Source organism: Cottoperca gobio, chromosome 1 (assembly GCF_900634415.1).
Source record: "Cottoperca gobio chromosome 1, fCotGob3.1, whole genome shotgun sequence".
In the NCBI taxonomy this organism is placed as follows: Eukaryota; Metazoa; Chordata; class Actinopteri; order Perciformes; family Bovichtidae; genus Cottoperca; species Cottoperca gobio.
Window position 1 is genome coordinate 12,047,336 of NC_041355.1, and position 13,269 is coordinate 12,060,604.

At 43.4% G+C, this 13,269-nt stretch overlaps 1 protein-coding gene across 1 annotated transcript; it reads right to left on the reverse strand.

The window, feature by feature from the left end:
• Positions 1-825: 825 nt before the first annotated feature.
• Positions 826-13,062, reverse strand: LOC115007425 (uncharacterized). Its single transcript, XM_029430292.1, has 13 exons — positions 12,544-13,062; positions 12,314-12,424; positions 11,888-12,010; positions 10,960-11,332; positions 10,777-10,836; positions 10,203-10,642; positions 8,586-10,092; positions 3,899-4,269; positions 3,669-3,779; positions 3,243-3,365; positions 2,351-2,687; positions 2,194-2,222; positions 826-2,028 (listed from the first exon to the last, which is right to left on the reverse strand). The coding sequence occupies exons 1-13, from the start codon at positions 13,000-13,002 to the stop codon at positions 826-828; spliced, it is 5,247 nt and encodes a 1,748-aa protein (XP_029286152.1). The 5' UTR covers positions 13,003-13,062.
• Between the last annotated feature and the right edge of the window lie 207 nt (positions 13,063-13,269).

Here is a 13,269-nt window from a genome sequence, read left to right on the forward strand (position 1 = left end):
ACATATATATATTTTTTTGATCTGCAGTACTTTACATATTGCAATGGAAAATGAAACCTTATAATATTGGTTGGGACTATAGGGTGTTAACCTTCTCTCTGTATTTTGATACAGGAGGCCAAGCAGGGTGATGCTGGCCGGCCTGGGACTTAGAGATAATGTCCTTGCCTCCACCCCTACGTTGTGCCCCTCTCCCTACACCCACTTGCATACCAAAATACCAGTAGCTCTATATATTCCATCACATATAGACTAAACTTGCACATCCATGTTTGCTTCTAAAGCAGCTTTAGCATGCAGATAATGAGGATACACTTGTTTAATGCAGAGGTTTAGTAAGTTTTGAGGTTCAGTAAATGCAAAAAACAAAGTGAAGTGAAAGAGTGGAAACATATTTTAAAAGGTCATGAGTTTTTTTGATTTTATTGAGCACTAGTAGCACAGTATTAGGAGAACTTGCTCTGTTCTGTATACAAACATGTTCTGCTAATTGACTTGGCATAAATAAAGTTTAAATTTAAACTTGCATTAGGAGATGGACAGGAAATAACAAAAAGTCATAGGTTCAAAATAGTAATTGCGCTTTTATTTTCTTACAGAATTTGACACATCTTGCAAACATTATATAAGACAATACTTGCCATGTGCACTAACATAATCAATTTAGCGGAGTTCTTTTTGTCAGAATCATATATGCTGCTAGAACATATCATTCATTCACCCTTTAAACAAAAGTCACACCCATCCTTATTCATTAGCAGCTGGAATGAAACTTAAGCAAATAATAAAATAACATTTTATAATATACATGATCTGTTCAGCTGTTCATTCAGTTTTCAATACTTTCTCTCCTTGTTTTACCAAAGAGTCTATGCCGTCGTTCACTGTTCTCTCCACATTTTTTGCAGCTTCATCTGTGTTTTTGTAGCCGAATTTTCGTCTGCCCACCTCGGTTACCGCAGATCCAGCAGCTGCCCCGACAGCTCCGCCAATCACACCCCCCAAAAACACACCGAGCACCAGACCCAGCAATGCGCCCGCTGTGACTACCTTGGGCACCTGTTTGGCAGTAGCCCCAATTTTCTCCCATACTGAGCTCTCCGCCACCACTTTGACGCCTGCTTTGGCCCCAGAGCCCACTTTCCCCCACACTGGACTCTGAGCCACCTTCTTTGCACCGGCACCAATTCCAGCTCCAACTCGCACAGAGCTTTCAGCCATCAGTTTAGCTCCGCTTTTGGCCCCTGTACCAAATTTTCCCCACATCTTACTCTGAGCCATTTCTTTGGCCCCTGTACCAAATTTTCCCCACATTGGACTAGCTGCGGCTGATTTTGCTCCAGATCCCACCCAGGCAGAACCATCCACCACTACCTTGGGAACTCTATCTCCTACAAGTTTGGACACATGTCCAGCACTACTTCCCATCTTCCCCCACACAGAACTAACAACCATCATCTTCTGGACAATTTGTGCTTGGCCGCCTACTCTCCCCCACACTGGACTGCCTTTCACCTTCTTTGCTCCTTCATCTGTGTTTTTGTTGCCGAATTTTCGTCTGCCCACCTTGGTTACCACAGATCCAGCAGCTGCCCCGACAGCTCCGCCAATCACACCCCACAAAAACACACCGAGCACCAGACCCAGCAATGCGCCCGCTATGATTACCTTGGGCACCTGTTTGGCAGTAGCCCCAAGGATGAGGGGAATGAAGAAGGAGAGGAGGATGAGGGGAATGAGGAAGGAGCGGAGGATGAGGGGAATGAGGAAGGAGAGGAGGATGAGGGGAATGAGGAAGGAGCGGAGGATGAGGGGAATGAGGAAGGAGGAAGGAGCGGAGGATGAGGGGAATGAGGAAGGAGCGGAGGATGAGGGGAATGAGGAAGGAGCGGAGGATGAGAGGAATGAGGAAGGAGAGGCGGTGAAGGTTGGTGAGGAGGGGGAAGACAATAAGGTGGGCGAATAAGGAGAAATGGTCGGAGACGCCTCAGGGGATCTCTCTTCAAAGCTGTTTATCCTCCTGGTGAACTGAAAACAGGTATCAGGTAAAATGTGAGTTAAACATGGAACATTTTAAATGACAATTGTTTTTTAAACATCTAACATCATAGGAGTGCACTTTTAAGTGAGATAATACGAGACAGTGAATTCCTGTGACTCACAAGTAGTGACCACTTTCGGAGTTGATTTAACCTCAGACGCTTGTGAGAGTATAGCTCCATCTACAGAGGGAAAACAGTACGTTTGAGTCCTGTTTTGTGCTTACATTCATTCTTCTTCTTCTTGTCTTTTAACATGACATTGTTATGTACTGTAGAACAACATTGGGTACAAAAATGCATATATTCACCTGCATGTAGTGGCTCTGTATAAGACTGTTGCTTTGGTGCTGGAGTTGAATGAAGCCCATTAGATCTTTGTCTCACACCCACACTTCCTTCCATCTCATCCCTCTCTTCTCTCCAACCCCTCTCCGTGGTGGTGCTGTTCTCCTCTCTTCCATAGATACTTCTCAGTGTTTCTGTGTATGGGCTGTGCGTTGAAGCGGCAGTCTCTTTTCTCTCCTCCTTTTGAGCTTTGTAACTTTCCATAAGATCAGTCTTTCTGTCTTTCACTCGTTTCTCCAGCTCTCTCTCCTGGGCTGTTTTCATATAGTATAGCCCATTTTTCATCCCCATATGTTCCACCTGTTACATAAATAAATAAACAATACATTAAGGAAATGTCCCCCATACTCACATTACAGTGTCAATTTGTGTGGAATAAATTCCAATGTCAGTCAGAGTTACAATGTAATCAGACTTATTATAACTGTCTGAACTGAACTGTGTGAAAACAGGGCGTTGCTGGGAAAACCATGCATGCTCAGACAGTAACCTTCTCAGACAACATAATTAAAACTAAGAGCTCTACTATGTGCAGTATGCATTAAAACAGAATTGCCCTTTCCCAAGATTTTACAAGTGCTTGACAAAATCATTTGTTTTCTAATAGACCCAAAACTAGACTAACTTGTAAGACTAAAGATAACTACCATAATCCGCAAAAAAACAGAAGCTGGTACAATACACACAGAGATTTGTGTATTCATGTGTTTTCTAAATGTTCTTATATCGTGTATCTGTCTACTGCCACTAAAAATTGCCGGCCGGGGACAAATAACATGTTTTGAATTGAAAATATGTTCACAAACTCTACTCCTAATGCTGTTCTGTTGATTGTTCTTTACGTCGACGTCTCACCTTCTCCAGCAGCTCGCAGACCTGCTCCCTTTCCAGTCGCCTACGATTATTGATGACATGGTACCTCCCCCCACAGTCCTCAATTATCTGCCTCAGGCCTGGGTGTTCTTCCTGCAGGTATTCCTGTGGAAAACAATTTAGATTTTCAATATGTTGATTGGACACATTAGACACGGTGTATAGTGAGAAAACACTGCAAGGACTGAAGGAGAAGCAGCAGTTTCCATTTTTAAAGTATATATAGAGAACGATGCATCATGTGTTTACTAAAGCTAACCTGAAAAGTTTAGACAGATCACTTTTATTCCTGTCAGTGTGTCACAAGACATATAAATACTAAAGTAAAGTACAAGTCCCTCAAATTTGCACTGAAGTACAGTTATTGAGTGAATGTACTAAGTTACTTTCAGTGTACAACTCTAATACCTCAACTGATTGTCCCATCAAGTAGTCCCCACAGGTCAGCAGGACCAGGGTGTGATCCAGCACCTCCTTCCCAAACAGCTCCTTCAGCTCTGCAGGCACGTGACCCTCCATCTAGGATCACCAGGGAAGAGTAAGACGGTTAATATTATGACTTTTGCACCTTGTATACCAACATACTGTTATTGTACTCTAACACACAAGTGGAAGTTTAAACAGAGATTACAACCAACCTCTGTGAATTGGTTAACAGGAACCAGCAGCAAAATAGCATGCGGGCCTGGTTCTACCAGCGTCATCGCTCTCTTCGTCTCCTCCCTGACACTGTCCTCCATCTCGCCACCGCTCCAGTACCATCTCGGCGCCTCCACCACAGTCACGCTCCTACCCTCAGAGATGCCCTGTCGCAGCTGGCAGCTCTGGGAAGCACCAATAGAGATGGGGGACAGATGTCCCAGGATAGTGTCTGTTGAAGACGTCTTTCCACATCCAATGTTTCCCAATAGAACAAGTCTCAGCTCTGGGGCCGAGGACCCGTGGCTCCTTCTCAAGTGTTCACTCATGGCTGGAAAGAGAGAAAGGAAGAGGAAGAAGTCAGTGCCACCTGGTTCAACCAAAAGCAAAGTTATGTTGGGGGAATGTGTGCTGCCTTTTAAAGCAGAAACCACATGCAAATAAACCTGGAAATACATAATTGGACAGGGTGGGGAGGAGTTAGGTCATCTAATGTGACATCCAATATGTGGACAGGATGAGTCACAAACATGCAATCGTTGTGGTATGTTAGATCTGATATGTGTATGATTCTCAGTTTGTTTGTTTTAATAGAAGACTGTCTTCTCATTTTGAGCATCACGTTCCTCTCCTACATATTCACTCCATCTGCTCACCAGTTGTGCTTGAGTTAACAAGAACTAAGAGAATTGATAATAGCTGTGCTTTTACATGAAACTTTCATTTTCTTTTTTTCCTTTGCCACCTGCATTTGTTTTCTTAGATACGCCACACCTCGCCAGTCCTGTCCAACTACATTCTACCTGGACTTTTATATGTGGACTGATATGCAAAGAAATCCCAAAATAAATCCACTTACGAATGCACACAGAAATAAGGACTGGACATACTGTATAGCATTGCACAATCAACACCACGCAGTAGTGCAGTATTTCATTAACACTGGACACATTAAGCAGTAGAGTGAAATTCAAACTTGGCATTAAACTAATAGACGGTTTAGAGTATAACTAAACAGACATTAGCTGTTTTGTCAATTCAAAGCTCATATAACACTGGCAACCATTTGTATGATCACTAATAATCTATACTTTGCTACTTCTGTTAACCCTTTAACACCTAAGCCTAAAAAGCCTCAACATTTTCGCCTGGACTTTTTTGCTTATTTTGACTATAAAAAAAAGGTCAGGAAATGTCCTGTGAGTAAGTGCTTTTGCCCATTTTCCAACAATACCTGGAACTTTCCATATCTGGCAGTCATTTACAATTTATTGCATGTTATGAGAGTGTAATAACAGTTTAAAATGAAGAGAAACACAAAAGCGGAATTTGAGTTTAGTGGTTTAGTGAACAAAAAACACAGCAAATGTACATGAATAAGTGATTTAACATGTTACATTTGAAGTTTGAAATGTGTACAACTATTTCCAGTAAAAGTTTTGAGTCTTTTACTCTTACATCTGCAAAAACAGGCCATAAAATGGAAAATATGTCCAGGCGTTTTTCCCCACACAGGGTAATTCTCTCTTCTCTGAGTGTCCCTTCACATGCAGAGGTCTTGGTGGTACTGCCAGTGACTGTTCCTGTTGCTCCTGTTTTCTCTGGGTCACTCAGATGAAGATTAGATCAAATGGCCATGAACTGTCTGGGGACATGACAGTGGCAGGGAATGACACATGGAAAATGGTTTGCTTACACCAAAGGTTGCTCATCTTTCTGCAGGTCCAAAACTGACATGTACAGCAACATGCCTGTGGACTTCTTCATTTCTTCTGGAGTTATTTCAGTCCAGATGAACTGTCTCCCTCTCTCCAGCGTTTTGGCTGCATTCTTGTTTGTGTATTCAGAGAGGAGTTTGAAAACTGCAGCATCAAAGTGGGAATAAATGTCACCGAGAGGGGGTTGGACTCCATCATCGGGCTCTGCCTCAGTCTGCCATCTTGTGGTGTGGTGGGGGGCTTCTGTGTCTGACAGCATCACCAGATCCTCCAGCATCCCCACAGCTCCCTCTACAGGCCTGAATGTGATCTCTGGTGACACCTCCTCATCTCCAGCCCACAGCGTCTGCTAGGACGCAGGCTACTTGAAGAAGACGCGCACATTTACGCATATAAAGTACAATTACACACCTAGTACAACCTTACAGACTTGGTACACTGTTCTAAACAAGTCACCACGTAATACAAGAGTTTATTTACATACCGTCTTGCTTCCATTTTTATTAAATCCGCTGTTTTCCGGCTCTATTTCTCCGCGGTGTTGTCTGTGTCTCTCCAGCGCTGTGTGTGTGTATTCGTTCAGAACAAAGGCGCTGTGCAGAAGGCAACAGAGGGACTATTTTATTTTGAACATCATTATTTAATAATAAAAACTATTTAAATTGGAGTGTGTATTTTTCTTTCATATTGACACACTTGGTAACCGTTTTATAAAAGCAATAGCTCACTTCAGACCATGATATATGGTTATTATATCACAGTTAAGGGGGTTGTCGACCCTCCACGAACCATGCCCCTTAACTGTGATATAATGACCATATACCACGGCCTGTCATGAGCTATTGCTCAAATATATGATTTGTTGATATATTATTGCAGTAAACTCTTACTCTTACCAAAGGCCTTGTGTCATGGTGTAATGCTTAGAGCATAGGTCTTCAACAGGGGGTCCACGGAGGTACTGCAGGGGGGTTGCAAAATTGTTTGAAGATAAAGCAATTATTTTTTTGCTTTGCGCAATCACATTCCCTCCTCCGCTGTGCTTGACGAAGAGCGGGACCTTGCTCCCGACACACACATCTACTGTCAGAGACAGAGTGGAGGAAAGGAGAGGGATGAACTAAAAGAAATTTGCGCCACGCGCACCCCCCGTCGCACAGTCCTCTTCAAGCCTCTACTGTACAGTAGGGGGTCCAAGCTCCACGCTACTGCAGTTGGGGGGTCCTTGGCCTGAAAAACGTTGAAGCCCCCTGCTTTAGAGAATAAACAAACAATAGGTCTGTTACACAGCAGACATTTTGGTTTATCATGGCAGGAAAAGCACAGGTTTGATAACATTAAAACGACTGCATTCCATTTAGGTGAGCCATAGTTTGGTATTGTGCCTGCTGGCTCACTAGCATGGCTTACTGGGACACTTGATGCAACTGAGCCATCGTTAGAGTTAGGACTGAAGCTGTGCATGTTTTATAGCTCACACTCTTACTGACAGATCTTGAAACCTACCAGTTCTGTATGTTACTTTTCTTCCGTTTTTCATCTCGTCTTACATTCATGAAGTGCAGTTGTGCAGCCTTGTGATTGGTACGATTGTTTTACTCAAGTTGAAACTTTTTAATGCACAGCTGCCTTAATTTTCCTCAATTTGCGTCGCCCAGAGTGAACAATCCTTTTTCACAGCAGACATTTAATTTGTCAAGAGTAGCAAAAGCACAGGTGTTATTAATAACATTAAACCTGCAAGAACTGATCTTTTTTTGGCCAATCACCTTTTACGTTGATATGTCAAACTTATTTGCAAACTGTCGCTTATTTAGCCTACACATCGAGCAGTTACGGAGCAACATTAGCATTCATTTAGTCGTGTTTCTGATCACGTGATGAATATAAGTCCAATATTCAATCACTTTTAGTTCTGTTTTTGGTCTCCACTCCTGATAAAAATGTCTTTGTAACCTCTAAATGTTCCACGATGTCTTATTGCGAACTGTATCTGCCTGCCCTTGGATGATGGAGTGTGCAAGGATTTCTAGAGCTTTGTTTTTTAAACTGAAGAGCTGAAAATGGCTATATGAGGGCGATGAGAGTAAACCAAAACAGTTTTTCTGCAGAACTGACGGCTAAACAAGGAGCTGAAACTTTCCATAAAGCTCTGTAAAGCGCAGCGCAGCTGCATATTTTGGTGATAATTCTTTGAAGGTTAATAACTATATATGACCTCTTTCACTTTGTTTTCACATTGTCATTTGATACAAATTATTATTATAGAAACATCATTAAAGCTGATGGCTTTGTTCTAACTTTTATATCCAATTGTGTCTAAAATTAGCTGTATGCTCTGCTCTCACCCATCAATTGATAATAATACATATATATATTTTTTTGATCTGCAGTACTTTACATATTGCAATGGAAAATGAAACCTTATAATATTGGTTGGGACTATAGGGTGTTAACCTTCTCTCTGTATTTTGATACAGGAGGCCAAGCAGGGTGATGCTGGCCGGCCTGGGACTTAGAGAAAGGTATTTTAATGAGTTTTTTTGATTTTATTGAACACTAGTAAGACTAGTAGCACAGTATTAGGAGAACTTGCTCTGTTCTGTATACAAACATGTTCTGCTAATTGACTTGGCATAAATAAAGTTTAAATTTAAACTTGCATTAGGAGATGGACAGTAAATAACAAAAAGTCATAGGTTCAAAATAGTAATTGCGCTTTTATTTTCTTACAGAATTTGACACATCTTGCAAACATTATATAAGACAATACTTGCCATGTGCACTAACATAATCAATTTAGCGGAGTTCTTTTTGTCAGAATCATATATGCTGCTAGAACATATCATCATTCACCCTTTAAACAAAAGTCACACCCATCCTTATTCATTAGCAGCTGGAATGAAACTTAAGCAAATAATAAAATAACATTTTATAATATACATGATCTGTTCAGCTGTTCATTCAGTTTTCAATACTTTCTCTCCTTGTTTTACCAAAGAGTCTATGCCGTCGTTCACTGTTCTCTCCACATTTTTTGCAGCTTCATCTGTGTTTTTGTTGCCGAATTTTCGTCTGCCCACCTCGGTTACCGCAGATCCAGCAGCTGCCCCGACAGCTCCGCCAATCACACCCCCCAAAAACACACCGAGCACCAGACCCAGCAATGCGCCCGCTATGACTACCTTGGGCACCTGTTTGGCAGTAGCCCCAATTTTCTCCCATACTGAGCTTTCCGCCACCATTTTGACGCCTGCTTTGGCCCCAGAGCCCACCTTCCCCCACACTGGACTCTGAGCCACCTTCTTTGCACCGGCACCAATTCCAGCTCCAACTCGCACAGAGCTTTCAGCCATCAGTTTAGCTCCGCTTTTGGCCCCTGTACCAAATTTTCCCCACATCTTACTCTGAGCCATTTCTTTGGCCCCTGTACCAAATTTTCCCCACATTGGACTAGCTGCGGCTGATTTTGCTCCAGATCCCACCCAGGCAGAACCATCCACCACTACCTTGGGAACTCTATCTCCTACAAGTTTGGACACATGTCCAGCACTACTTCCCATCTTCCCCCACACAGAACTATCAACCATCATCTTCTGGACATTTTGTGCTTGGCCGCCTACTCTCCCCCACACTGGACTGCCTTTCACCTTCTTTGCTCCCTCACCGAACCACACAGAGCCATCAGCCAACAGTTTGGGTATCATATGTGCACCAGACCCCATTTTCTCCATAATGGAGTGGAGAAGTGAAGGGGACAAGGTGGAATGCGTAATAGGAGGAAGGCTCTCAATATTCATTGTGCCTACACTCATCTCTGCCTCATCCCTTGTTTTCTCAATCTCATCCTCCCTTACTTCCTCTTCTGCCTCAGCCACTGGCTGCATGTAGGAATAAAGTACCCGCCCTTCAGGGCTGAGCTGACCAGCGTCTCGCAGTCTTTCCTGCTCTAGTTTCCCCCTCCTTCGCTCCCTTGCGATCTCCACCTGTCTCTGCCTCACTCTGTTCTCCGCCTCCTGAAAAGCAGGGTGGGAATAGCACTGTCCTCCACTTTCCTGCACCGTCTGCTCCACCTTCTCCAGCAGCTCTGCCACATTCCTCCTGTCCCTCCCACCTCCTCCCATTTCCATCACATGAAACCTGTCCCCGCATTTCTCCACAAGTGTTAACAAATCGCTCCGCTGACCAGCGATGTATGCCTCAATGCTGTCATTTCCCATCTTCCCACTCTCCCTCAGTTTATCTGCGTAAGTAAAGAGGAGCAGAGTGTGTGTCTGGACCGCCTCTGGGCCGAAAACAGCCTTGAGGGCCTCGATGGCCTTCAGTTCGGTCTTTGCAGGCTGGTCTAAGGGGACACACAGGAGGAAGGCGTGTGGACCGGGACTTGATAAAGCAGTACAGGAGGAGATCTGAGCTCGCACCTCATCTGGATTGCGCTCTGAATTAAACCAGTCTGGAGTATCCACCACTGCCACCTGCAGTTGAGGAGAAAAAAAAGCACAATCAATTGGAAAGATTAGATTAAGGGAGGGGTGAGTGAAAGGAAAATGAAAACATGAAAGCAAACGACATCTTAGTAGCTTACCTGTTTTCCTTCAACCAGGGCTTTCTTTTTCTCACACTCTTGAGTGATCGCTGTGAGGCTGTCCGGACGTGACTCAAACTCCTCCCGCCCCAGTATTTTGTTGCCAGCTGCACTCTTCCCGGATCCAGATCGCCCGAGCAGCACCAGGCGCAGCTCCGAAGAGGATGAAGAAGATGAGGGGAATGAGGAAGGAGAGGAGGATGAGGGGAATGAGGAAGGAGCGGAGGATGAGGGGAATGAAGAAGGAGAGGAGGATGAGGGGAATGAGGAAGGAGCGGAAGATGAGGGGAATGAGGAAGGAGCGGAGGATGAGGGGAATGAGGAAGGAGAGGCGGTGAAGGTTGGTGAGGAGGGGGAAGACAATAAGGTGGGCGAATAAGGAGAAATGGTCGGAGACGCCTCAGGGGATCTCTCTTCAAAGCTGTTTATCCTCTGGTGAACTGAAAACAGGTATCAGGTAAAATGTGAGTTAAACATGGAACATTTTAAATGACAATTGTTTTTTAAACATCTAACATCATAGGAGTGCACTTTTAAGTGAGATAATACGAGACAGTGAATTCCTGTGACTCACAAGTAGTGACCACTTTCGGAGTTGATTTAACCTCAGACGCTTGTGAGAGTATAGCTCCATCTACAGAGGGAAAACAGTACGTTTGAGTCCTGTTTTGTGCTTACATTCATTCTTCTTCTTCTTTTAACATGACATTGTTATGTACTGTAGAACAACATTGGGTACAAAAATGCATATATTCACCTGCATTTAGTCTGAAACTGGGCGTCCTCTTCTGTCTGTCATCATGCGGCTCTGTATAAGACTGTTGCTTTGGTGCTGGAGTTGAATGAAGCCCATTAGATCTTTGTCTCACACCCACACTTCCTTCCATCTCATCCCTCTCTTCTCTCCAACCCCTCTCCGTGGTGGTGCTGTTCTCCTCTCTTCCATAGATACTTCTCAGTGTTTCTGTGTATGGGCTGTGCGTTGAAGCGGCAGTCTCTTTTCTCTCCTCCTTTTGAGCTTTGTAACTTTCCATAAGATCAGTCTTTCTGTCTTTCACTCGTTTCTCCAGCTCTCTCTCCTGGGCTGTTTTCATATAGTATAGCCCATTTTTCATCCCCATATGTTCCACCTGTTACATAAATAAATAAACAATACATTAAGGAAATGTCCCCCATACTCACATTACAGTGTCAATTTGTGTGGAATAAATTCCAATGTCAGTCAGAGTTACAATGTAATCAGACTTATTATAACTGTCTGAACTGAACTGTGTGAAAACAGGGCGTTGCTGGGAAAACCATGCATGCTCAGACAGTAACCTTCTCAGACAACATAATTAAAACTAAGAGCTCTACTATGTGCAGTATGCATTAAAACAGAATTGCCCTTTCCCAAGATTTTACAAGTGCTTGACAAAATCATTTGTTTTCTAATAGACCCAAAACTAGACTAACTTGTAAGACTAAAGATAACTACCATAATCCGCAAGAAAACAGAAGCTGGTACAATACACACAGAGATTTGTGTATTCATGTGTTTTCTAAATGTTCTTATATCGTGTATCTGTCTACTGCCACTAAAAATTGCCGGCCGGGGACAAATAACATGTTTTGAATTGAAAATATGTTCACAAACTCTACTCCTAATGCTGTTCTGTTGATTGTTCTTTACGTCGACGTCTCACCTTCTCCAGCAGCTCGCAGACCTGCTCCCTTTCCAGTCGCCTACGATTATTGATGACATGGTACCTCCCCCCACAGTCCTCAATTATCTGCCTCAGGCCTGGGTGTTCTTCCTGCAGGTATTCCTGTGGAAAACAATTTAGATTTTCAATATGTTGATTGGACACATTAGACACGGTGTATAGTGAGAAAACACTGCAAGGACTGAAGGAGAAGCAGCAGTTTCCATTTTTAAAGTATATATAGAGAACGATGCATCATGTGTTTACTAAAGCTAACCTGAAAAGTTTAGACAGATCACTTTTATTCCTGTCAGTGTGTCACAAGACATATAAATACTAAAGTAAAGTACAAGTACCTCAAATTTGCACTGAAGTACAGTTATTGAGTGAATGTACTAAGTTACTTTCAGTGTACAACTCTAATACCTCAACTGATTTTCCCATCAAGTAGTCCCCACAGGTCAGCAGGACCAGGGTGTGATCCAGCACCTCCTTCCCAAACAGCTCCTTCAGCTCTGCAGGCACGTGACCCTCCATCTAGGATCACCAGGGAAGAGTAAGACGGTTAATATTATGACTTTTGCACCTTGTATACCAACATACTGTTATTGTACTCTAACACACAAGTGGAAGTTTAAACAGAGATTACAACCAACCTCTGTGAATTGGTTAACAGGAACCAGCAGCAAAATAGCATGCGGGCCTGGTTCTACCAGCGTCATCGCTCTCTTCGTCTCCTCCCTGACACTGTCCTCCATTTCGTCGCCGCTCCAGTACCATGTCGGCGCCTCCACCACAGTCACGCTCCTGCCCTCAGAGATGCCCTGTCGCAGCTGGCAGCTCCGGGAAGCACCAATAGAGATGGGGGACAGATGTCCCAGGATAGTGTCTGCTGAAGACGTCTTTCCACATCCAATGTTTCCCAATAGAACAAGTCTCAGCTCTGGGGCCGAGGACCCGTGGCTCCTTCTCAAGTGTTCACTCATGGCTGGAAAGAGAGAAAGGAAGAGGAAGAAGTCAGTGCCACCTGGTTCAACCAAAAGCAAAGTTATGTTGGGGGCATGTGTGCTGCCTTTTAAAGCAGAAACCACATGCAAATAAACCTGGAAATACATAATTGGACAGGGTGGGGAGGAGTTAGGTCATCTAATGTGACATCCAATATGTGGACAGGATGAGTCACAAACATGCAATCGTTGTGGTATGTTAGATCTGATATGTGTATGATTCTCAGTTTGTTTGTTTTAATAGAAGACCGTCTTCTCATTTTGAGCATCACGTTCCTCTCCTACATATTCACTCCATCTGCTCACCAGTTGTGCTTGAGTTAACAAGAACTAAGAGAATTGATAATAGCTGTGCTTTTACATGAAACTTTCATT

Excerpts from the sequence above, each read along its gene's own strand:
- LOC115007425 (XM_029430292.1), bottom strand. The coding sequence starts at position 13,002 with ATGTATTTCCAGGTTTATTTGCATGTGGTTTCTGCTTTAAAAGGCAGC. Across the intron at positions 12,425-12,543 it reads CTGTTAACCAATTCACAGAG|ATGGAGGGTCACGTGCCTGC; the intron begins GTTGGTTGTAAT and ends TGGTGATCCTAG. Across the intron at positions 11,333-11,887 it reads TCTGCGAGCTGCTGGAGAAG|GTGGAACATATGGGGATGAA; the intron begins GTGAGACGTCGA and ends TTTATGTAACAG.